This window comes from Schistocerca americana, chromosome 2 (assembly GCF_021461395.2).
Source record: "Schistocerca americana isolate TAMUIC-IGC-003095 chromosome 2, iqSchAmer2.1, whole genome shotgun sequence".
NCBI classification, from domain to species: domain Eukaryota; kingdom Metazoa; phylum Arthropoda; class Insecta; order Orthoptera; family Acrididae; genus Schistocerca; species Schistocerca americana.
This window is the reverse complement of record NC_060120.1, coordinates 580,103,031-580,129,962: the sequence shown is the minus strand read 5'-3', so window position 1 is coordinate 580,129,962 and position 26,932 is coordinate 580,103,031. Positions and strand designations below refer to the sequence as shown.

At 44.5% G+C, this 26,932-nt stretch overlaps 1 protein-coding gene across 1 annotated transcript in view; it reads right to left on the bottom strand.

The window, feature by feature from the left end:
• LOC124594201 (galactose mutarotase-like) overlaps nt 1-26,932 on the bottom strand; it is a 122,133-nt gene that overhangs the window by 17,370 nt on the left and 77,831 nt on the right. Inside the window, exons 5-6 of the mRNA XM_047132560.1 lie at nt 20,596-20,746; nt 890-1,061 (exon numbers count right to left, since the gene is read on the bottom strand). Coding sequence (XP_046988516.1) covers nt 890-1,061; nt 20,596-20,746 — 323 coding nt within the window. The remainder of the gene's footprint in view (nt 1-889; nt 1,062-20,595; nt 20,747-26,932) is intronic.

The following is a 26,932-nucleotide window of genomic DNA, read 5'->3' as shown; positions in this document are numbered from 1 at the left end:
AGGGCATCGCAGGTGGCGAAGACTTCCCAGGGGGCTGAACTTAAGGTGTACCCGGTTAGTCTGACAAACAGGTTCCAGTTGCTTTCTATGGCTGACACTGTCCCTCAGCCAGATGCTGTCGCTTGTCTCATTTCAGAGGAAACCTTTCAGCGTCCAAGGTCTGCACAGTCTCAGAAGATGTTGTTATTGGTATTTGGGAGTTCCACTGTTAGACCTGTTATGGGGCTCCTTAGGGACATGGCTGCCAAGGAGGGGAAGAAAGCCAATGTGCACTCCATGTGCATACCAGGTGGAATCATTCCAGTCCCATCTACTTTGGTTCTGTTCATGATATGCAAATAACTTTTACAGTGGCAACATGCGTTATCACGGATGGTCCTTGACATTTTTATATTGAACCTATAAGCACACAAATACACAAGGCGCACCAGCTGAACGTTACGAAAATTACAGTCACATTAAGGGCGAATGTACGTGGACGAGGGCCGAGAGCAGGTAGGTCGAGACGAAAATTACCCATTTATAGTCCGACGGGTCGGGTGACCCCCTTGCCAACCATAGCCGCAACCCATTCGACATCGTGTGTGTAGACGCCGCCGACCACTTGGCGTGCGATGCCTGGCCGTACTGACGTAGTGTGGTCTGGCAGAAAGCATTCGCAGTGCAAGTAGAGGGCTCACCGGTAGAAACGACAAACCTGAACCACGAATTCAACCATGTGCCCATCGCGCGTACACTGGCGTGCGGGTCGGCGGACCGGTGTGTGGCGGCCTTTAGTGAGCAGCTAGTCTCCGGGAGTACTGGGTGCAAAAGTCGCAGATTTTCGTACGGGCACAAATTTCACCGGGTGCTATTTTCGTATATGTGTTACGAACATTGTTCCACTTGCCTCCTTGTAGAAGTGTCCCTCGGGCGCGGGCTCCGTCCGGCCGACATCGTCCCCTGTACCCGCAGCCTGGTCCATCACCCACGGAGGCGACAGGTCCCAGAAGGAGTACACGCGCGCAGCACAGTGGTCTGACCGGACCTCTACAGCGCGGCCCGACATCGGGTGCTCCAGCCTGCGCAATTAATTAGGGGACTGCTGATACGAAGGTTGAGAATTTTGAAGAGTAAAAAGAGAAGAAAGCAGAATGTAGAATATAGGTGATAATGAATGGGCAAATGGTGACGCTATCTACAAATGATGGGGGCATTAAAACTCAGTATAGAATATCAGGACCTGCGAGAGCAGCTGAACGGAATGGACAGTGTCGTGAAAGGAGGATATAAGATGAACATCAACAAAAGCAAAACGAGGAAAATGGAATGTAGTCGAATTAAATCGGGTGATGCTGCGGGAATTATATTAGGAAATGAGATACTTAAAGTAGTAAATGAGTTTTGCTATTTGGGGAGCAAAATAACTGATGAAGGTTGAAGTAGAGAGGATATAAAATGTATACTGGTAATGGCAAGGAAAGCGTTTCTGAAGAAGAGAAATTTGTTAACATGGAGTATTGATTTAAGTGTCAGGAAGTCGTTTCTGGAAGTATTTGTATGGAGTGTAGCCATGTATGGAAGTGAAACGTGGACGATAAATAGTTTAGACCAGAAGAGAATAGAAGCTTTCGAAATGTGGTGCTACAAAAGAATGCTGAAGATTAGATGGGTAGATCACATAACTAACGAGGAGGTATTGAACAGAATTGGAGAGAAAAGAAATTTGTGGCACAACTTGACGAGAAGAAGGGATCGGTTGGTAGGGCGTATTCTGAGGCATCAAGGGATAACCAATTTAGTATTGGAGGGCAGCGTGGAGGGTAAAAATTGTAGAGGGATACCAAGAGATGAATACACTAAACAAATTCAGAAGGATGTAGGTTGCAGTAGGTACGGGGAGATGAAAAAGCTTGCACAGGATAGAGTAGCATGGAGAGCTGCATCAAACCAGTCTCTGGACTGAAGACCACACACACACACACACACACACACACATAGAATGTGGGTGTCTAGAATCTTCACAGTGGTACGTTGTTCTGGGAGATGACGCCTTCTCCAGAAAATACTGCTTAATGTCTTAGTCATGGCGTGGTCAAATGATTATTAGATTGCGAGAACAATTTCCACTATATATACCAAAAGAGCGATGGAAAAAGAGCTTCGTGTACTTGCTAATTGTTCTCATATTTATAAAAGAACTACGCAATTAAATCCGGGAAAAGTAAATTGTTCACCTTTCGTGTCAACTGAAAATCTGTGCCACCTCTGAATGTGAATCAGAATGTCCTACCAATCATAAGCTAAATCACTTTGACCACCCATGACCATCTCTAGGCTTCATGCAAGCCATCAACGTCAAAGAAGTTCCTCTCGAATTTTCGAATACTTACACCCAATCCTCTAGATGTCAGACACTCAGATCTGTACCAAACGTTGTATGTCGATAGATTATCGACCAAAATACCGATTTAGTTTGTGCTACGAAGCACAGAAAAAAGTATCTGTGAGCGATTAATTTGCAGACCTCGCGTCGGTGAGTTGGTTGAGCGTGAGACTGTCGTACCGAAGGTCCCACGTCCAAGCCCCACTGCTGATAATTATTTGTTTTTAACTGTTTACGCGTGAAAATGTTATATGGGAGTACATTTTCCTGACATGTAAAAGGACTTTTTGGAGTTTTTGGCGATGTTCTTTTGGCAATCTACTTTCGCTTCGTCAGTTGAAAGCAGTAAACCTATGGAGTACATTCATATGGATAGGTGTGGTGTTATGTGGCACGTGTGTCTGCTACTTTCATCTACCGAAGCGGACGCAGACTGACATTGCTACAAACTCCCAAAATCCCTTTTAAATGTCTGGAAAATGTTCTCGCACAAACAGTTTCACGAGTAAACAGGGAAAAGAAATTGTCATCAGTGGAGTGTGAAGGCGGGACCTTAGATACGATGACCTCACGCTCTACCAACTCAGCCATACTTGATCTACAAAACAATTGCTCACAGATACACTTCTCCTGTGCTCAGTAGTCCTAGTATTACTTTTAATTACCGTTTGCGCATTTTCTAGTGGACGACAGCACATGGCACGAACTAAATCGGTGTTTTGGTTGATACTCTTTCGACGTACGACGTTTGGTACCGATCTCAGTGTTTGACATCTGGAGGTTTGGGTGTAAGAAACGTTCCTTTCTCCCATTCTAGAACCTTCCGTGGCATTACGCGAAATCACACTCGCGGCCTTTGCGTGAATTCACAGTTTGTTGATGATGTGTAATGTACGAAACCGATGACGCGGCTTACTGCTCCGTGGTTTTAATCTGAATCATCTTTGGCTGACCCGGATTAATTGTCTACTGTACCACATTGTCTAGTCACATGAAATAAGGGTCGTCAGCCTCACTTTGCTTAATAATTAAAAACGCTCTTCCTACTTCATTATCTTCAGCTAAGATTCCTAAACTCGTACCGCCCAGATAGCTGAGCTCTTCACTCATCGAAAACGTCCACACGCATTACTCCACAGCTCTCACTCAGAACAACAAGAAAACGTCTAAGCAGCAATCGACGCCCACGCACGGGAACGCACTTTTGAATACTTTCTGTACCGGAAACTCAACTCCGTTGATCGCAGATGTACTCCTCACTCAAGAACTCCGAAATAATAACTACATTAAAACACAAACTACGCCCCAGAGAGCCCTTGACTCGCCGCCTCAACCACGCGAGGGCTGGTCTCTCCACTTCTTCACGAAATTGTTTAAAATGTCAGTTTTGCAGCCATCAGGAAACGGGAGCGCAACTAGACACCGACATTGTCCATTTACCTGCTCCTGCTTACAGCGCTTCTGAAAGTCACTGCCATCCAACAGGATGTTAACAACCCCTTCTGTATCGGCCGTCATGGAGAAACTTCGATCCACGTGAAACCAACCGCTTAGAAAGATTAGGGAAAATCCATCCCATTCTCTTCAAGATGAGAAAACCTCCTTCCCCCAGCCGTAGGAAACTGACTGAAGTGATTACCACACCGAAATAGAGCTACAGCACCTGGGCAGCTTGGAAGTGATATGTTACAACTATAACCAGTGGTTCTCTAGCGAGGTTTTTTAGAATAACGTCACTGAAGAAATGGATTTGGTAGAGGACCCGGTCTCTATCATTCTATCTGTGGCTACCGTATTTTTCCGGGCGGCATAACTATCGTTAAATACGAAGAGTAGTCATAAATTTTTAATTATCACACCGAAAAAGTGAGGCCCTAACAATGAAACGTGGTGAGGATATGGGTGCTTCTCGCCATTTTCATCTTTCAATGCGTTACATTTTCCCCAACGATGGATGACTTAGTGGAGGTAGCAGTTGTAGAAGTCCGTATTTTCGCTGTACAGGAAACGGACCACCTCAAAAATCACCTCGTCGTCATTCTGGAAGTGCCTGCCACAGGATGATTTGTGCATACGAGGAAAGTGGAAGAAGTCAGTGGGTGCCATAGCAGGAGGACACTGGGGCGTGGTCAAGGAGCGTAAACACTACCCTGGACAGCTCTCCGCTACGCTTCGTCTTGGCAACCTCCTGCACTGGCACCGGTAGATTTCGGTAGTGTACTCCTGTATCCTCCTGCCACAGTGTGCCTCTTATGAGCGTAATCTATTATAGTGGATCGGTTAAATGCTAGTTGAAGTTCCTTATTAGTTGTTAGCTATCGATGTGATTGCAACTAAAAAGAAGTAAAACTATTGGCTACGCTAAGGTTGGTTTGAGCACAGCAGTGCTTTACAAGGCATACTCGTATTGGAGGTGAGTTTCCTCCGACCTTCCATGTGTCATAGATCTGTCCTAGACAGTCAGTTGCAAGGGCACCTGCAATCTCACTACCAAATGACTCTCAGAGGTGAAGGAAGTCATAAATTATAAAGAAAACATAGGACCGAAGAAGGATTGAAACACAGATCTGTGGATTTGACGTTTTTTTTTTTTAATACATATTTTTCTTCGAGGGGGATCCTTTACGGTTCTACGTCTCATCCTGCGCAGGAGCCAACTAATCTTCTCTGCATCATTTCAGATTTAAAAAAAAAAATATTTACCTCCGAAGCCAGTACTAGAGCCACAAATTAACTGCATTGAATCATTAGTTACCTATCACTGATAAGCCAAAACATAATGACCACTGCCCTCCGCGAGTTTAGATATCGCCCTGGTGGCGTTGCGGCAACGTGACACGGTAAGGAAAGTTAATAAGTGGATCAAAGACGGATAGGGAGTCATTCCAGCGACAACGCGGGCCGCAAATGGGGAAATCTACTGACATAAACGACTATGACAAAGTGCAGATTATTATTACTCAGGGCCTGTGAACGGATATCTCGAATTCTGCGTAGTTAGTCAAATGTTCACGCACTACTGTAGTGAGCATTTATGGAAAGTGGTAGAATGACAGTGAAACTACCACTGGTCGGTAAGTGGTTGGACGTCCACGACTCTTCACGGAAAGTGGGATTTGGAGGCTCGTCTGCTCTGTAAAGCAGTATAGGTGGCAATCTGTGGCATCTCTGCAGAAAGAGCACAAGGCTGGTGTACGTATAAATGTTTCAGAGCACACATTTCATCGTACATTGTTGAACGTGGGCCTCCGCAGCAGATGTCACCTACGTGCTCACGTGTTTGCCCCACGACATTTCAGTGGCTTCGGGATCGTAGAGATTGGACCGTGGATCAATGTATACGTATCGACTCGTCGGAGAAATCGCGTTTATGCTACATCAGGTCAATGGTTGTCTCCACAAATGTTGTCATCCACGTAAACGGCGATGCGATACGTGCACCGCGCCAAGGACGTAGGCTGATGGGGACAGTATTATGCTATGGGAGACGCTCGCATCATGGGACCTGTGGTAGCAATGGAAGACACGCTGACAGATGTGAACCATATGCACCCCCTTATGCTCGATGTCTTCCCCTCCGGCGATGTCGTATTCCAGTAGGCTAATTGTCCGTATCTCAAAGCGAGAACCGTGCTACAGTGGTTTGAGAAGCATGATAGCGTGCTCACGTTGATGTCTTGGCCACGAAATTCGCTTGATTTGAATCCAATGGAACTCGCTGGGGTGGCTATCAGGCACCATCGCCGCGTAGAAAGATCAGCTGCCAGTTGTTTAGGGAAATTACACGAGTTGTGAGTGGACGTCTGGTGCGACATACCTCCACAAACCTACCAACAAACTTCGAATCCGTGATACGCAGAACCGGTGACGTATTGCGTTCCAAAGATGGACCAACAAGTTATTATGCACGTGGTCGTAATGTTTTGGCTCGTCAGCGTATGTAGTAGTGGTGGCTGTAAGAGGAAAGGAATGTCTTGTGGTTTAGCTTCTTCTGGTTTCGTAAAACTCCCAAAGTTTTGTTCAGAATGAGAGTTCTCACTTCTTGATTTTGATTAGTATCTAGATACTTATCGTGTGAAAGGACAATAAGCCTTGGGTATTGATACCATGAATGTATGATATGGAGAATTGACACGACGCCACAAACCTGAAGCCGACGTCTGCTATGTTAGTAGTCCCAAATATTCGCTTCCAGTGGAAGTTTTTTGATAAAAACTACCAGCTTGCGTTATTAACAGGTGTACTAGGCGTTCTGATTGTAGCCTAAAGTGTGGAGGAACCACATTTCTTTCGTAGGTGGACTCGTTCAAGCGATATTTTCTTTTCTATACATAAATTTTAGTTGTGCTAATTACTTTTACTGTAGTGGTTTTATTTCTGTAATTTGACATTAGATTTGCCGTCAGCACAGCTCGAAGAGCACTCGGGTTGAACGTTATGAGAAGGAAATACTGCAAACCGTCCAAACATAGCAAGGTATGTTCTCAGTATTTTAGCAAAGAGGTGATAGACAGAACATCAGTATAGTCATTTATACTAAGGAAACTGCTGGATTATGAAGGCAGCCCTTTTTACATCACATACTTCACGTTCTCGTAATTCGAAACGTGTAACAGAATGAAAGTTACATCAACGAGGTCAAATTCATCGTATTACTGGATCAAATACGCCTTTAAAACGTCTAAAAATGCCTTCCTCACGCTATGTTATTCACAAAGCACTGTAATATTTACTAGTTAAACAACTGTTGCGCGGACACAACAGAAATTAAGAACGAGCAGCAACTGTGATCAGTAACCACCTCATGTGTAGCGGTTACTAACACGACGGCGCCGGCTTCAAAGCAATGCAGCCGAAGTCTCTAGCGCCACCTCCCCTCATTATACTTCCATGATTGATATACAAAAAGACGCTTACATCTTTTACTTGACGTAACGTTGATATGTGTGATCTAACTTGTTGTAAACTCATATTACAATGAGCTCTATGATTGTAAATAAAGGGTTTTGTTAGACTGGAATCACTGCGTAGCACTGACATCACGACGATAAGAAGCCGTGTTTTACTGTGCATAAGACACTTGCACTCTTACAGCTGTTATGTTAACGCGGCAGCATTTACAAAACAAATGCTTCATGGAAACACGGTCACAGAGTTGCTTCGACGCCAGCTCTGGACTCGCAGAGTCATCAACACGCGTTAAGAATCACTCGGCGACCGCGTGCAGTGTTTATCCGTTAACTGGCGCTCGCTGTGCGCTAATGACTTGCCCGCTGTCTTATCCCGGAGGCCAGCGCTACTGCCGGCGAGGTCTCAGGCACTTATCAGCAAGCGGCTGCGGCCTCGCACTCATAATGCAACCGTAAAACGTTTTCTAATCACAGATTTATTTAGAAGGATCTGTAGATTGTGCGGGCTTTCAAATAAAAAAATGTGGCCCTCAACTACGTACCCTCAGACCCAGCGTTGAAATATTAAAAGTTTTGGCTGGTTTCGTTGTCTAGGGGGTGGGATTCGTAGTTGCCGCATTTCATCCCGAATACTGCTGAGTCTACAGTATACAATATGAATACACACCTGAATCGAATGGTCGAAGGTTCCTATCACTCAGCAATAGCGAATTTTGAATGTAACACAAAAATTCATAAATGAAAGACTGCAATTAAATAAAATCTGCAGGTCCTATTTTAACGACTTTAAATGATTAGTACGATGGCAGAATTACTTTTAAGAATGCCGTTTATTTCTGCAAAACACTTATTGGTGTCGATGGTCCGGCAATTAAATAAAATGTAAGTTGAGTAACAGGGAAAAAATAGATCCCTACTTCACGTAATTAGTTATGAGCAACAATATAACTCTCGAGATATTCAATTCTAAACGCATACTACGTCTTCACTGCAGAAGCCACGGAAATCTCACAAGTGTACAAGTCGGCACTCCGAAGTATTTCTATCTCCCGCGACCACGCGCAAACTTCTCAACACTCTTCAAGTATTCCATGAGACCCTCCGTCGCGCCTTCCCGTCCAGAACTCCCCCGTCCTGTGCCACCTGATGCTACTCCCCCACCTCCATACAGTCTCTCCATTGACTTCGGTAGTCGCCTACCATAGCATCGAGCGCTGTGATTGGCTAAAGCTCTCCCACCATGTCTCCAAGCTAACGCACACTCACAAACATATTGATTCTAACACACAATATTAAATACATAAACAAATTAAATAAACATACATCAAAGGAATAGAAACAAAAGCAGGCCAGTAGCCTAATGTGTCTGTCCTTTCTACAACACAGTCAATATTTGACCAATTTCTTCATGAATAGCACACATCGGATATAAACAAAGACATAGACGAATAAATGTATTTATAAGCATGCTGCTACCGTTTTTTCGTGTAACTGCGAAGTACTTATGCCCTGATGCGATCAAAAGTAATCGGCCACTTTAACCCCCAATAACTCGTGTAATATTCAAGTTACATGCCTGAAATTCATGCCAATTTAGGTTTACATTAATAGCTTTCTAAAGACACATCGATCGACTAAATAGGATGAACCGTTTAGATTTTGGAAATTCGTTGCTGGGTGTTACTTGTATAATTTACAGTCAGAGACTAAACTTTAAACTAATAAAGATATTGAAAATATGATTACACCATCAGAATTGTCGTGCAAATAATGATAATGTATATGTTTCTTTTTAAGGTATCATGATTCCTCTGGCTATTATTAATTTTTACATGAACTGTGAAATGTCTGCCATTATGGTTTCACTAAGTACGCCCTCTTTGCCACGCCCGGCATACAAATCTCCTACATCGACACAAAGCACAGTCCTCGACACAGCATCAACATGGAATTCCCAGCCACGTGGCCCGCATCTCGTGGTCGTGCGGTAGCCTTCTCGCTTCCCACGCCCGGGTTCGATTCCCGGCGGGGTGAGGGATTTTCTCTGCCTCGTGATGGCTGGGTGTTGTGTGATGTAGTTAGGTTTAAGTAGTTCTAAGTTCTAGGGGACTGATGACCATAGATGTTAAGTCCATAGTGCTGGGAGCCATTTGAACCGTTTTGGAACCCAGCCACGTGATTGGCCTGGACCACGCGCTGGGGCTACTTCGGCCAACGTTCGGCACCACGCAGTTGCTGACGAGCCCCAGCTTGCCGAGCAGCCTGTCCAAACTTAGAAATTTTCAGGGCGCCACAATTCGCCCGTTACCTCACAATGGCAGTTGGAAGGTTCCAAATTTGACGTAAAATATCCTTATTCCAACAATTCGTATATCCCATTTTTGTGACTGCCAAAGCTCCTTGCAGTGTTCCTTTGTGACCGGGCACGTAATTTTTGATGTAGCAGATCCAGAAGACTGGGGAAGTGATCGATAGTTACCGTTTTGCCATTTGCAAGACATGTCATTTAGAACAGTCCGTTCTCCGCCCAAGAAAACACTGGTGATACCCTAGCAGGTAGATGTAATCATTCTATTTTATTTACTGATGTGACGCCTATTGCTTAAACTGTTGCTTCGTCTCTGCCGTGAAGTGATGGATCCACGACTCATTGGTACTATGAAATTAAAAACCGGTTGGATTCTTTTTTGTCAGTATTTAACGAAGGTAACGTCCACCGTGACCATAGTTTCTTCAACTTTTTCTCTGCATTTTTTTCGTTTGGTACTTAAATGGCAACAGCTATTTCATGCACCGTTATTTACGATATTGTACACTTTCTTGCTGTCTTAGTCTCTTGTTGCAGTTTTAGGATATTCTTCGCATGGATCATCTTCTACCTCTACATACATGCTCTGCAAACCACTGTGAAATGTATGGCAGAGGGAACGTAGCATGGTACTACATGTTCGGTTTATTTCCCGTTCCAGTTGCGTATGGAGCGCTGGAAAACAGTACTGCTTCTGTGCCTATGTGCATGCCGTAGTTAGTTTAACTTTGTCTTCACGAGAGCCCTTCCCAATATCCTGCCAATGAACCGAAGTCTGTATCCTGCCGTATCCGAGCTCGTTCCATTTCATATCTCAACAAACTGTTATACTCCCCGAGTCATAGAATACTACGTTTGTTTCGTTTAGTGAAGCACAAAATTTTACATTTGTGAACAATTAAAGCAAGCTGCCAATTTTTGCACCACTTCGAAAGCTTATCAAAAAGTGAGTGAATATTGGTGCAGCTTGTATCAGACAGTTCTTCGTTATAGATAACTGCATAAATTGCTAAAAGTTTGAGGTTTTGTATTACCATTGTCTGCAAGGTCATTCATACACACTGACGTGACAAAAGTCATGGGATACCTCCTAATATCACATCGCGTCCACAACTGGGAAAGTGTAGCTGCTGCAGGATTTTGTGCACGAACTGACCTTTCGATTATGTCCTACAAATATTCGATTGGATTTATGTCAGGCGATGTGGGTGGCCATATCATTCGCTCGAATTGTTCAGAATGTTCTTCAAACCAATCGGCAACAATCGTGGCCCGATTACAAGGGGCATTGTCATCCATAAGAATTCCATTTCCAATCAATGATCGATTTAGTTGGACCAGAGGATTCAGTCCATTACATGTAAACACAGCCCACACCATTATGGCGCCTGCACCAGCTTGCACAGTGCCTTGTTGACATCTTGAGTCGTGGCTTAGTGAGGCAAGCGCCGCACTCGAACACTATCATCAGTTCTTACCAACTAAAATCGGAACTCATTTGATTACTCCACGGTTTTCCAGTCGTCTAGGGTCCAACCGATATGGTCACGAGACAAATGTAATGTATTGCGAATACATAGAAAGAAGGATCCTTTATTGTATGATTATATGATAGCGGAACAAACACTGGTAGCAGTTACTTCTGTAAAATATCTGGGAGTATGCGTACGGAACGATTTGAAGTGGAATGATCATATAAAATTAATTGTTGGTAAGGCGGGTACCAGGTTGAGATTCATTGGGAGAGTGCTTAGAAAATGTAGTCCATCAACAAAGGAGGTGGCTTACAAAACACTCGTTCGACCTATACTTGAGTATTGCTCATCAGTGTGGGATCCGTACCAGGTCGGGTTGACGGAGGAGATAGAGAAGATCCAAAGAAGAGCGGCGCGTTTCGTCACTGGGTTATTTGGTAACCGTGATAGCGTTACGGAGATGTTTAATAAACTCAAGTGGCAGACTCTGCAAGAGAGGCGCTCTGCATCGCGGTGTAGCTTGCTCGCCAGGTTTCGAGAGGGTGCGTTTCTGGATGAGGTATCGAATATATTGCTTCCCCCTACTTATACTTCCCGAGGAGATCACGAATGTAAAATTAGAGAGATTAGAGCGCGCACGGAGGCTTTCAGACAGTCGTTCTTCCCGCGAACCATACGCGACTGGAACAGGAAAGGGAGGTAATGACAGTGGCACGTAAAGTGCCCTCCGCCACACACCGTTGGGTGGCTTGCGGAGTATCAATGTAGATGTAGATGTAGAGGTGTTGCAGGCGTTGTCGTGCTGTTAGCACAGGCACTGGCGTCAGTCGTTTGCTTCCATTGCCAATTAACGCCAAATTTCACCGCACTGTTGTAACGGATACGTTCATAGTATGTCCAACATTGAGTTCTGTGATTATTTTCACACAGTATTGCTTGTCTGTTAGGACTGACAGTTCTACGCAAACACCGCTGCTCATGGTCGTTAAGTGAAAGCCGTCGGCCACTGCGTTGTCAGTTGTGAGAGGTAATGGCTGAAATGTGGTACTATCGACACACTCTTGACACTATTGATCTCGAAATACTGAATTCCCTAACGATTTCCGAAATTGAATGTTCCATACGCCTAGCTTCAACTATCATTCCGCGTACAAGTTCTCTTGATTCCAGTCGTGCGGGCATAATCACGTCGGAAACCTTTTCATTTTAATCACCTGAGTACAAATGACAGTTCCGCGAATGCACTGCCCTTTTATACCTCGTGTACGCGGTAGTACCGCCATCTGTATAAGTGCGTGTCGCTGGCCCATAACTTTTGTCACCTCACTGCAATACTCTTGTCTTCCTCTTTTGTTGGCTTGGTTGTGGCACAGGGAATTTCTTTTTTGGTGGAAGGCTGATTATTGTATCTACATCATCTTCACTGTATTCTCTTGTGTTGTCACAGGTCCCTTTTTCAGTATGGTCCAACCACTCTGATATTCGAATCTTGAATTTAAGATAACCCGTTATTTCTTGGCTCTTCATTTTCAGAGCACTGTAGTCCCGCACAGCCAAAATAAAGAAATAATATTGAGTTAACTGTCCACTTTCTAGTTCTTGCAGCTTGCGTGTATGCTACAATGATGCAGTCAAATGAATTAACACATTCCATATTTTCATTGCAACTGTCAATTATTTGTGGTCTTTTAATGCTGATATGCTTTCTTTTTTTGATCACTACTTGCATTGTCCCACAGATATTTTGCCTTCTGCAGACGAAGTAGCGGCTATTCCTCTTTGACAACAGAAATCTGTTCATCTCCTCAAATGGACTAGTCGGTAACATCATGGTCTGTCTTTCTCATTTCATTGTCAGGCTGGAGCTTATTCTCAATTGGAATTCTGCTTGGCTGCATGTTTCCAGTTGCCTCCTAACTTCGCTCAGAATGAAGACAGTCCAACAGCTCAGTGGATCCAAATTATCTGTCGATGTAAATAACACGACCTGCAAAAGATAGTCACAATATAATCTGCAGATAATGTTTTTCTAATATCATCACAACTTTGTCTCCATTATTTAAACATTCGTAGCTTCCTAGTATTGTGTCACCTTTTTCCTCGTACATAAAGAAATACAAGCTTGACATTTCATCAAATTATGACAGATTCATATCAAAGTCGAATGGCTTCTCCAGTTCATGACGTATCTCATCTTCTGGCAATAGGTAAAAGTTTTACTTGTTTTGAATTAAATCAAATAATTATTTTTTATTATTACTGTCGTCATTATAATAAATATTTTATTATTATAGCTGCTTCCTTTACCATCGTTCAGTAATAGCGAAGTGTGCTAACACTGATAGCAAGTTAGTGCTGAATATTTGCAACTGAACAAATTATTTAATGAGATACAAATTCTAAGTGCCGTGTATGACACATATAAAACTTATACTACAAAATAGTGGAAAGTAACATATTAGTGCTGCAATGGACTAATATTTCTTTAATAATCTGTTGAAAATAAAATAGAACTGTTTCAAGAGAGATTGGATGTGACTAAATGAATAAATTCAACATCACTTTATTGTTCTTCCACTGCGGACCTCAGGGAAACAAAGGCTAACTTCACCTATTGACGACGCAGAGCGTTGAAACTAGATGCAATAGGTAGCGACACATTGCGGAACGTGAGAAAATTAGTGTCGCATGAATCTTTGGGGTTACGTGAGTTCTGGATGCGGACAAACGTTACCAGTTCTGTGTTTCGTATACGATTAATGCGTGAAACAGAATTCGTGACTTTCATGAGTGAAATAATAAATGTTGCGGTCACACCCGCCGCACTGAGTTTGGAAACAGAGCGCAAAACGTGCCTCTTAAGATGCCGGATAGACAACTGCAACTATCTTTAGCGGGATACGGAAATATTTTACAAGTTAAGCACAAACAGTGAGCTGTCAACACTCACTTAACTGTTTTCTAAGGCGAGAGTTTGGTACGGATAGATCTGTGTAAGCTTGCTCCATCGTTTATGGGGAGCTTTCAAATACTACTTGATGGGACTAAGAACGATCTTTTCCCAGATACTATGAGGAAACCAGCTTACGAGGTTGTATGTTCACATTATATTCAATCAAAAAACTTAGTTAACAACATACGGGAATTAAATCTCCCTCCTATCCAAAAGCACTTGTCACCCATCATATTATCAAGGACCTCTTCAACAGATTTTCAACATGTGTACGGCAGGAGTGAAAAGTATAAAGACTTAGGACTATTAAGGCAGCGCACATAATTAGTATAACCAAACGGGGACGAAACACTATCACTTGAGTAATCAGGTACCCCATAACAGCAAACGATAGCTAAACGGAACCAAATTCACATCAAATAAAGTCACTAGACAATTTGCCAGAATTCATACATATCTCTCAAAACGTAACACTACAAGTTCAACCTCGTTCCAATGCGTCACTGTGACCCCAACATAAATTCATCTGTCTGAAGTAAAACAAAACAAGTCAAACCAAAGTAAGAAAAGTCGAATAAAAAATCAGCCACTGATCCTTGTAAAGCAGTTGATAGATATGTCCCGGAGGAGAACAACAGTGTCGACTATACTACGTTAATACCACATTTAACTGGCTCAGTCAACTCACAAGAACTACAATATGGCCCAAATATGCCCTGATTTGAATTATATCGCCACCCAACATTCCGACTAATGTCTCAACCACAGATGACGTAAGTAGAACAATTCAGCCATGAATATAATCTGAACACCTGTGAGATACAGACATCGACATCGCTTTTCTACAGAAGGCTCTCTCTCCGTCTTTACCAACACCTCTCTTAATATTAACCCAAGGAGTGTACAGCAATCTCCTCTAGTCAAGATGTGTCTTAACAGCTAAGCTCTATCGGCTTTCAGTGCAGGGACGAACATGAAAGTACAAAACTTCCTGGCAGATTAATATAGTTTGCCAAACCGAGCCTCGAGCCTGGAACCTTTGTCTTTCTTACGCAAATGTTCTATCGACTGAGGTATACAAACAGGAAAAGTACAACATGCCCAACTTCTTGTGAATTTTCAAGTGCATTCGTGCATAGTGGGAGACTTAAATTGCCTGGGAGAGCAGTGGCAGCATCCAAATTTAAATTGCAGTTGAAGTACACCGGATATTTATTCATTTATTACTGTTAAACAATTCCTACAGTCTCGTCCCCCAGTGCAAATCGAATAACCACTTAAAACTAAAAGTCAGTATTATGTTACTTTGAGTACATGTGCCATTTTGTATTGGAACTGTGACTTGGTATCGCTGGGGCAACTGGTCATCCGGCAGTCAGAATCTATGTTCAGCTATTAAAGAAAAACTAAGTACAGGTGACTCAAACAAAAGTGGCCTGGAGAAAAGTGTTCCAGGGCGCAAAGAAACAGAGCAGAGCAAGGAAGTACAATACTAACCTCACTATATCAGAAGCTGAAAGTGATTACCATACATCTCTTGGCACTCTTGGACCTTGGTCAACAAGCTGCTGAAGGCTTAGATTGCCGGAATTCGTGCAGTCTCATCCGAAATGCTCTGCTGCACCTCTTGAAGACTATCTGCCTGCTTAGCTGGGTGGTAACGTGCTCGCCTCCGATGCAAGCGGGACTGGGTATTGTGTTGTCCTCATCATTTCATCCTCATCACCGGCGCACAAGTCACCCCATGTGGCTTCGACTGAAATAAGCTTTGCGCTTGGCAGCCAAATTTCCCCGGATGGGGCCTCCTGGCAAACGATGCCATACACTCATTTAATTTTCCTGAAGACTATGAGGGTTGTTGCGATACACCTTAGACTTGGGTGCTCCCCATACAAAGTAATCGCACACTGACAAATCAGATAACCTGGGTGGCCTGCTAGGGCTGCGACCAGACTGATCTCCGCCAAGAACTCCGTCAGGCGTGAAGGTTGTGTAAATGTGCTCCAAGGTTCGTCCGGCTGTATGGGTAGTTGTTCCATCCAGTTGGAAGTAACTGTTGGTCATGGGGTGTGGTTATATGCATATTTTCACGTCCAGTCGTTTCCACTCGTCAGGGCCACTTTTCTTTGTGCCACCCTGTATAACTAATCCCTATAACTATACAGGATGTTCCAGGAATGTTGCGACAGACATCGAAGTGTTGTGGAGGGTGACTGGAGGAACAAATCGGGGACAGGACCCCGTGTTCGAAAACGTCATCCAATAACGCTACTGAGCATAAAGTTTGTAGACGCCGGCGCCTGGTGCTAGGCAACCCCTTTGGCAGAAAATGTGAATTTGCACTCTGACAGGCGGTAGGCAAAACGTCTCGCAATGTTGTTTGTTATTTAGTGATCGCATCTATTCGCCACGATCGCCAGTGGAAAAGATGGAATTAGCTGCTGCATAGAAAGGCCCCATGCCCTATGAAAGCGATGCTCTGTTGTCCTGATGGTTGACGATTTCGACATGGGTTTCCATTTGTTACTAAAAGCGCCTGTCACCCTAAGCAGTATTCTTCTCTGGACGTGACGCAGTTGGACGGCGACATATTCACTTCGTAGTTTCCAGTCCCATACACATGCAGCCAGTTTCATCATTTCTGTCAAAATAGTAGAGCGAGGTACTGTAAACGCGCATACTGCTGATAACCTATATTCGTTTATAAATAATGTCACAACCTTCTGCATAAGTTTTATTGTTCACTGAATGAAATCCGTAATATGAGTTAAGAAATTCTATTTTTGTCAAGAAAGACACCCAAATATTTGCATGTTTTCTTTCTTCGAATGGACACAACGTCGAGCTTTAAAATGGAATATCTCATTTACCTTATCTTCTAGTAGAACGCATGAAGTCTTATTTGCAGATACTACATGTTTTCGCTATGAACACCAAGTTTGAATCAAATGGATTGCGTCAGAGATTCTATTCTACGGCTTTTCTCTCGAATCGTGGTATACAATCACCATAATATCATCAACCTATGCTGTGAAACTGTCTGTGAATAAACTCTCTTGTAGTGTCCTTAACAGCAGTTCGATTATGATATTCAAAAATTGGGGCCACACAGTGGGCTCTCTGGGCACAGTTCTATAATTCTCCCTACTATTTTGTCTGTTTTTCTTTCTCATTGCACTACCCTACCTTGATAGTAGTCTATGAAACTACAGTAAAAACATCTAGGAACAATTGTTTCCCTAAGCCGAGCGAGCAGAGCAGGCCACCATATATTATCGATTCTCTGGCTATATCTGTTATGACCCCAACCACATATTTTATTTGTATGTTGTCAGTAACAGTCATGGCACAATTAATCGCACCACCTATGGTCTTACACTTCCTAAAACCAAACTGGTATTCATAACGCCCATCCAGTTCTCTACAGCTATGCAGTCTGTTACATAGGCGATTTTCCTGAACCTCTTCTAAAGTATGAGGTTCATTCAAATGAAACCTGGTCAGTGCGTCCACCTTTGCCTTGCCCATAAGGTGGCACCACATAACTGCGGGTGTGGTGGCACCATCTATTGGTAGAGAGACCGATGCGTGCGCACCGTTTGATGTTGCGTAGTGCCAGTGTGCTTTCACGCCGAAACGCCGAAGAGAAGGTGGTCACACAAGTTATCGTCCACTACCGAACTTGCAGGCGAGTAAACAGGAACAACGAGGAGTGATTCGGGTTTTGGCTGCGGAGGGAGTTGGAAGCCGTGAAATGTATCGACGGATGAAGGCTGTGTACGGTGAGTACAGTCTGAGTCGTTCTAGTGTTGTGGAATGGCGCAAACGATTCCTTGAGGGGCGCGAGTCACTGGAAGACGATGCTCGTTCTCGATAGGCTCATCGTGTCATCGCACCGGAACTGGTTGCGGAAGTGAATGCTTTAGTCTTGCACAACCGCAGGATCACCGTGGACGAGATCTATCGGTTACTAGGTATTAGCGTGGGCACCGCCCACACCATAATGCATCAACACTTGAACTTTTGAAAAATCTGTGCGCAGTGGGTTCCCCACCAACTGACAGCCGAACAGCGCAATACTTGAATGATGCTGTCTTTGAGTCATCTGTAGCGTTATCATCAGGAGAAATACGGCTTTCTGCCGCGTACTGTCACAGGTGAGGTGACGAAACATTGTGTCACCATTTTGAACCGGAAAGCAAGCGTCAGTGTAAGCAGTGGAAACATGCGACTTCACCACCTCCAAAGAAAGCAGAGGCCGTGAACACCCGTTCTGGTAAGGTCATGATGTCCTTTTTTGATCACAAAGGCCCACTGTTTCTCGAGCTCCTGGAACGGGGAACCACCATCATTGCCCGGCGTTATCAAACCACTTTATAGAACCTCAGACGACCCATCAAGTCGAAACGCCAAGGCATGTTGTCTAAGGGCGTTATCCTCCTGCATGATAATGCCTGCCCACACACGGCCAATCCGGTGAAGACAACATTGCAGCAGTTTTGGTGGCGAACGCTGGAACATTCACCGTACAGTCCTGACCTTTCACCTTGTGATTTTCATGTGTTTTGACCTCTAAAACAAGCTATTAGCGGGCATCGATTCGCAACGGACGACGAAGTGTGTGACTGGGTCCAGGCCTGGATCCGACAGCCACCCACTAGCTTCTTCAAGGATGGAATCGACTGGCTAGTGTCGCAATGGGATAAACGTGCCAACAGTTTCGGCGACTATTTTTGAGTATGTGTACTGTGTATAACTACATTTTTAGTTACTAAAATCGTTACCGTTACTTTACACTAGTGACCGTGTGTCATTTGAAAACCCTTTATGTTTTAAGAACATGGTGTCACACATCTCGCGAATATTTGAAAAAAGTCACTATTCACCACCAAGGGCTGCTGATAAAAATTTCTTTATTCTACAACCAGTTTCGGTCCACAGAGCGTCTGCAGGTATCATAAATTGTTTACAACAGCTTCTGATTACTGTAGGGAGATGGGTAGGCGAGCGAGTTGCTACAACCACTAGTGGTCAGTCCATGGATTACATTAAAATCAAAATGTTGCGTTTCTGGAAGCCAATTATTAAGGAAGCTGCCGAAAACAAGAAGTAGATAATGTAATTAATCGTGATGACGGTTTGTTATTCTATAAATTCCTGAGCATTTACATCTACATCTGTATTCTGTGAGCCGCTGTGAAATGCATGGCAGCGGTACGTACCATTGGACCAGTTATTAGGGCTTTTTCCCATTCCATTCACGTATGCAGCGCGGATAGAATGATTGTATAAATGCCTCTGTACGTGCTATAGTTAACCTAATTTTGTCTTCGCGATATCTGTGGGAGCGATATGAACGGGGTTGTAATATCAGGGTCAGACAAATGAAAACTGAACTGCCGCCACGACGGGACCATGGATTGGTTCCATTAAAAAGTAATCACGAAATGCGATAAGACATTTCTCTCACTGGCAGGCGAGACGATGAATTCATGTTTCTTCGAAGGCAGTCGGCCGTTGGAGGACCCACAACCGCACCAACTCTAGCACTTCTTCAACCGACTGAAACCGACGCCCACTCATATCTTTCTTCAGGTTGCTAAGGATGTGAAAAGCACACAGCAAGAGATCTGAACTATACAGAGGATGTTGCAGTGTTTCCCAAACAAATCGCTGATGTGTAGCCTTCGCCCCATTGGCATTGTGAGTGCGGACGTTATCGTGCAACAGGATGATTCCATCTGACAGCATTCCAACAGCCCGAGGACAATCGGCAAAGTCAGCAGTAGAAACATTCCACATCTCCCCCGCCAAAGAAATCCAAAGCTGTTCACACAAATTCCCGTAAGGTCATGATGGTTTTCTTCTTCAACTTCAGGGGCCCTCTGCTCGTGGAGCTCCTCGAGCTTGGAACCACAAAAAAGGCGCTGCATTATGAAGACATTTTGCGGAAACTGTGACGCAACATAAAGCCAGAACGCCCAGCAATACTGTCAGACCGAATCATCCTGTTGCACGATAATTCCTGACCCCACACTACCAACTGGACGAAGGCTGCGCTTCAACGATTTTGATGAGAAACACTACAACATCCTCCGTACAGCGCGGATACTTCACCGTGTGATTTTCGTATAGATGGTGACCCAAAGGCAGATATGTGTGAACGTCGGTTTTTGTCGGACGAGGATGTGCATGAATGGGTGCGGTTATGGATCCGTCAGCGGGCGATTGGTTTCTGGGAAACAGAAACTCATAGTCTCGTCTCCCTGTGCAATAAATGGCTTAAAGCTGTTGGCAATAATTTTTGAATGGGACCATTCCATGGTCCCGTTGTGGCGGGTGTTGAGTTTTCATTTAACTGTCCTTTATATTTCCTAAGAGTCATCGTTTAAAGTTTATTCTTCAAACTTTGTTAGAAGGCTTTCTCGGACCTCTCCTTAGGTATCACCACAAGAAGACTTCGCAGTTTAAATCTTTTGACCATAAGGTCGTCTTTGACCAGTCAAGTTCTAATCTGAAAAACCAGTCAGCAAGGGAAACACATAGTGTCTTTATGGTTTGCGTTTTTATACACAGTCACTAACCTGGCAACAAAGCGTGGTCGCTCTTGCGGCGGCATTGGGGTTAGGCAGAATGTGTGCTCCAACCCGCCGATTGGTGGCCGCTCCATTGCCAGACCCAGCCACACGGGCTTCCGGAAGTCCAGGCAAGTGCCACCCACGTACCAGAGCTGCCCTGTGAACCATGTGCCACGTTCCACTTACCAACAAGTGCTGCCTTCGCTTCGTGTAATCTACTGCACTCATTTCTTAGATAAACAGTGAGTTTCATACTTCCAGAGGTTGTATAGGTGACTTCATAGATCAAGTTTTACGTAGGAACCCATGTCCAGAAATGATCTTTTTCCATGTTACAAGGAAAACAAGAGCTACTCAATCGCGCGCTAGATGTTTCTTACGCATTTCGCCTGTTATGGTAGGCTATCCACATTCACGAATGGTATGATGATGCAATGTCACGTCCTCTGTTTCCATCTACCTTGTTTTCATGCTTCCTGGTGTTACGTCAGTTGACATTACGGTGACTAGTACTGCGGTAACAGGATGCCTGAGTGTACATTCACAGAGCACACCGATATGTTGTTCATTTACGGTGCAGGTCGCGTTAACGGAAGAGAAGCTCAACGTCTGTACTACGAGTACTTTCCAAATCGTGTGACCCAGTCTCATCCTATGTTTGCCAGGGTAGAACAACAGCTGCGAGAAAGTGTTGAATTCACAAGCAATAGAGTAAACTGCGGTGCTCCAAAAAGGCGGTGCACTGGTGCATTGGGAGAGGAAGTGCTTGATCAAGTTGAAGAGAACCCATCGACGAGAACTCGAGCCACTGCACCTGACTTGCATCTGTCTCATTCGTCTGTCTGGCGTGTTCTGCATGAACAGCAACTCCACCCATATCACCCTCAGAACGTACAGGCCATGCTCCCGGCGAATTTTGTGCCACGTGTCAATTTCTGTACTTGGCTTTTACACCGTTGTACACATTTTCCTCAGTTTTAAAGACGAATTTTGTTCACTGACGAAGCGCATTTCGACAGGGAAGGTGTTTTGATCGCTTGAAATAAACACATTTGGTATCAAGAAAACCCCAAAGCCACGTGTACACGATGATTTCCGCACACCTACGGCATCAATATTTGGGGAGGTACCTGCGATGTTCATGTGATTGGGCCGTATAAACTTCCTCCCCACCTAACGGGTGCCAGGTACCGTATATTCCTGCAACAAGCGCTGGCGGAGTTTTGGAGACGTGCCATTGGACGTTCGGCTTGAATGGTGGCACGGTGGTATATTTTGCAGTTGGCGCCCCCCCCTCCCCTCCCCCCCCCCCCCCCCAAACACCTGAACGTGTTCTAGGGGGACAGAAGGAGATGTCGAGGTGGACGACATGCTTGGCCGCCGCGCGGGATTAGCCGAGCGGTCTAGGTCGATGCAGTCATGGACTGTGCGGCTGGTCCCGGCGGAGGTTCGAGTCCTCCCTCGGGCATGGGCGTGTGTGTTTCTCCTTAGGATAATTTAGGTTACGTAGTGTGTAAGCTTAGGGACTGATGACCTTAGCATTTAAGTCCCATAAGATTTCACACACATTTGGACATGCTTGGCCACCAAAATCCTCAGATTTAACCCCTTTGGACTTTTTTTTCTGGGGCCAATGAAGAGTCTTGTTGAATAGATCATGACTGCGGCATATGTGTTTAATCATACACCACGCATGTTGGACAGAGTTTATGCGAACTCACTGCTCAGATATACTGCGTGCACCAAATTCTGTGGTCGTTATACAGACCAGCTGTTGTAATATGACAGTGAACAGGAGTGAAATATGTACATCTTATTTTCCTTGTATCATGGAAACGAACCGTTTTCGGACATTGATTCGTGTGTAAAACTGGATCCACTTAATCCCCTCCACAACCTCTAGAGGTGTGTAACAGGAATTGTGAAACACCCTGTGCATCAGAGAGACAAATTAACTATAGTCTGTTCAAAATTACTGTGAGATTGATAGCTACGACCGAAGCAGTAGTGGGAGAGCTCACACGGAAAACTTGAACTGCATTCCGCCAATGCCACTCATCCGTAGCCGCAGCAATCACCACAACACTTCATGCTTGTCTGAGTTTCAGACAGCTTGCTGTCCTCTGTGATTGTTGCACCCCGTGATTTTCGTTGTCGTTTTTGGTGCTGCAGGATTTGTTGTCATATTTGTTGTTACTGTTATGTGTCGTATGGTGCTGAACAATGTCAAAAAGATGTTAGTCGGAAGTTATGAGTGCAAAAGTTCTGTGCCGCTTACTTGATCAGGGATTTGCCGTACGAGGGCAGTCGAGAGAAATAATTTGCGAGTTACGTGTCTACTTTAAGACTGAAAAACTTAATGACGGCCCGTTTCTCTCCGTTGGCAAGGTAATCGATAGCTCTGCTGTTGTTCTGAACATAAACCAAAACAATACCGTGAAGATCAACAAAGAAAAGTTTGAGAAATAAAAAGAAAATGGAAACACTTCGAGGGTTGAGTCTTCTGGGGAAAAAAACTTCATGTGGATAAGAGGATTGCCAATAAACACTGATCAGCCAGATCATTTTGACCATCTACCTAATAGCGGTGGGTCCACCTTTGACACAATAACAGCTGCGGCGTGTCGTGGCATGGAAGCAATGAGGCCTTGGAAGGTCGCTGGAGAAAGTTTGCACCACATCTGCACACAGAAGTCACCAAATGTAAATTCCTGGTAGGAGGGCGATGAGCTCTGACCCCAACGCACAATCACATCCCAGATGTGTTCAATCGGGTTAAGATATTGTGAGTTAGTGAGTCAGTATATCAATTTGAACTCGCCACTGTGTTCCTAGAACCACTCCATCACACTCCTGGCCTTGTGACATGGCGCATTATCTTGTTGAAAAATGGTACTGCCGTAGGGAAAGATGATTGTCTTGAAGGGTTGTACGTGGTCTACAACCAGTGGTCGATACTCCTTGGTCGTCATGGTGCCTTGCGCGAGCTCCACTGGACCCATCGAATGTTTCCCAGAATAGAATGGAGGCGCCGCTAGCTTGTCTCTGTCCCGCAGTCCAGGTGTGAAGGTGGTGTTCCCGTGAAAGACGACGGATTCGCGCCCTCCCATTGGCAGGATGAAAAAGGTATTGGGAATCATCAGACCATGCAACGCTCAACCATCGCACCAACGTCGAATGCCGATGGTCAGTTGCCCATTTCAGTCGTAGTTGCCGATGTAAAAAAAGAAAAAAAAAGTGGTGTTAACAGTTGTATATGCGCATCCTTAGAAGCGTTCGGTGCGCTGTGTGTTCTGAAACACTTGTACTCTGCCCACCATTAAAGTCTGCTGTTAGTTCCGTCATAGTTCGCCGTCTGTCCTGTTTTACCAGTCCGCCCAGCCTACGACGTCCGACATCTGTAATGAGGGGAGGCCGCCTAACCCCACGACGTCTGGACGTGGTTTCGCCTTGGTTTCGCCCCGTGTTGAAGAAGATCACCACAGCACTCCTCGAACAGCCGACAAGTCGTTCAGTTACCGAAATACTCGTGCTGAGCCTCCAGGCCATCACAATCTGCCTTCGGCCAAACTCAGATAGGCCGGCCGCTGTGGCCGTTCGAATCCTGCTTTGGTCATGATTGTGTGTGATATCCTTAGGTTAGTTAGGTTTAATTAGTTCTAAGTCTAGGGGACAGATGACCTCAGATGTTAAGTCCCATAGTGCTCAGAGCCATTTTTTGAAACTCAGATAGATCGCACACCTTCCCCATTCCACACATGGACATCACGCTCAATGACACTACGTGCACCGTGCGTGTGTCTGAGTAGCAGTCATTCCTCGTCAGATGACGCTGCTATCGCCTGGATGGATTTATATCGAGGAGATCGGTGGTCATAATGTTCTGGCTGGTCAGTGTAGATCCATTTGCTGTGGATGCGATTCCTCATCATATTTATGGTTATTATCGCAGAAAGAAAAATCCGACAGTCGGCAAGGTGCCGATCATCCTTAAGCAACAGGGTTTTTTTCTGGGCAGTTGCATAGTTTTTTTTTCTTCATTTCATTAAATAACAACAGGGACAGTTCTAGTGACACTTGAAGCATCTGTCATAGCGAAGACGGTGATGTCAGCACATTTTTTCTGGTATCGCTACAGAAATGGAGTATAGCCGGATTCAGCTGCATGTTTTAAGTGCACAATTTATAATGGCAAGTACCTACATAACAAATTATGTTGTCGTAACTTTTGACATTTTAATTAGAAGGTCTTATCAGCAGCTAAGTCCAAGTGAAGTTCGTCTCCAGAATTCAGTCAATGTCACACAAAATAAATGTTACTGTCTACGATATAATTGCTTCAGTATTGAAGCAATGATTTTTGTATCGTTTCTGTTCTTCCTCCAGATACTGTTTGGCGTATTTAAGACACGTTTCCTCACCGCGATAAACACCTGTAAATTTTACAGTTTGTTTTGTTAGTAGTAAGTAGATGGTTCAGAAAAATTAATGACAGGTTAGTTATAATCATAACGATCCGTTTCTCGTAACAATACCATATAGGTGACTGCTTAGCACCTGACGCGCGAGCGGACCGTAGTGCGTCACATTTAACAATCTCTGAAAGAGTTCAGGTTTGGAGTAGATAAAATATGGTGTTCAAAAAAGGTCCAAATGGCTCTAAGCACAATGGGACTTGACATCTTAGGTCATCAGTCCCCTAGACTTAGAACTACTTAAACCTAACTAATCCAAGGACATCACACACATCCAAGCCCGAGGCAGGATTCGAACCTGCGACCGTAGCAGCAACGCGGTTCCGGACTGAAGCGCCTAGAACCGCTCGGCCAAAAATTTGGTGTATTCTTTAGATTTAATTCGAGTGTTCGCCCAACTTCAGTAACAAAAAATTTCCTGCATCTGGAAAATTCGGTAACGCGATGGAAAATGAATTTTCGTGTACCGTCTTAATAATCTACTGCCGCAAATAAAACTAAAATGGAAGCATTGTGCAGTTCTTCCAGAACACACTGGTGCCAGTTTCATATCTGTACAGCGAATAGTTGTTTGTTTGAGTGAGTCGAATGAAACGTTAAATTACGTGACTCTTCTGTACCGGACGTGGCCTCCAAGCGCTACACCCGAACTGGCAATCCTGAGGTAATTTTGAACAGACTATACACTTGTTAACAATGGATCAATTAACTAACACGATACTCTGAACCGAACAACCCAATGTTTCATAATTTTGCTCGCAAATATTAAGGAGTCATCACAAAATCGTAAAATACTATGATTATCGGTAGTATATACTCTAGAAAAATAAAATAAAATAACAAAAGACGTTTTACGAAAGAATTATCCAAATGGGGCGGAAATCGATAGATGTGATGTACATATGCAGACAAACAAATGACTATAATATCCGAAAATTTGGATGACTTATTGAAAAGAACGAGCTTCACAAATTGAGCAAGCCAGAAACGGGCTGGTCCACCTGTGGCCCTTATCCAAGCAGTAATTCGACGTTGCACTAATCGACAGAGTTGTCGGATGTCCTCCTGAGAGATATTGTGCCAAATAGTGTACAATCGGCGCATTAGATAGTCAATGCCCGAGGAGGGCCCAGCCCATAATGCTCCAAACGTTTTCATATGGTGAGAGATCCTGGGATCTTACTGGCCAAGGTAAGGTACAGCAAGCACGAAGACAAGCGGTAGAAACTCTCACCGGGTGCGGATGGTCATTATCTTGCTGAAATGTAAGCCTCAGATTAATTGCCAGGAAGGCCAACAAAACGGCGTAGAATATCGTCGACGTATCGCTGTGCTGTAAGGGTGCCGCAGATGACAACCAAAGAGGTCGTGATCTGAAAAGAAATGGCGCCCTAGACCTGGTTGTCGGGCCGTGTGACGGGCGACGCTATGGTTGGAATCCCACAGTTTTCCGGGGCATCTCCAGACATGTCTTCACTGGTCATCGAGGCTCAGTCCGAAGTAGAATTCATTACTGAAGACAATTCTCCTTCAGTCAATGTAATGAGATTCCAGGCCAAAGACTGTCTGGAGACGCCACACACAGAGGTGGGATGCCAGCTTGACTGTCAGCTATCATATGGCCCAACCACCAGGAATGGAAAACTGGAAATGAGCGTTTGGCGTCATTGGCCAAGAGGCCCCTTGTGGGGCAGGTCCGGCCGCCTTGGTGCAGGTCTTCTTACATTCGACACCACATTGGGCGACCTGCGCGCCTGATGTGGATGAAATGATGATGAAGACAACACAACAACCAGTCCCTGAGTGGAGAGAATCTCCGACCCAGCCGGGAATCGAACCCGAGCCGTAGGGCGGCAATCCATCACGCT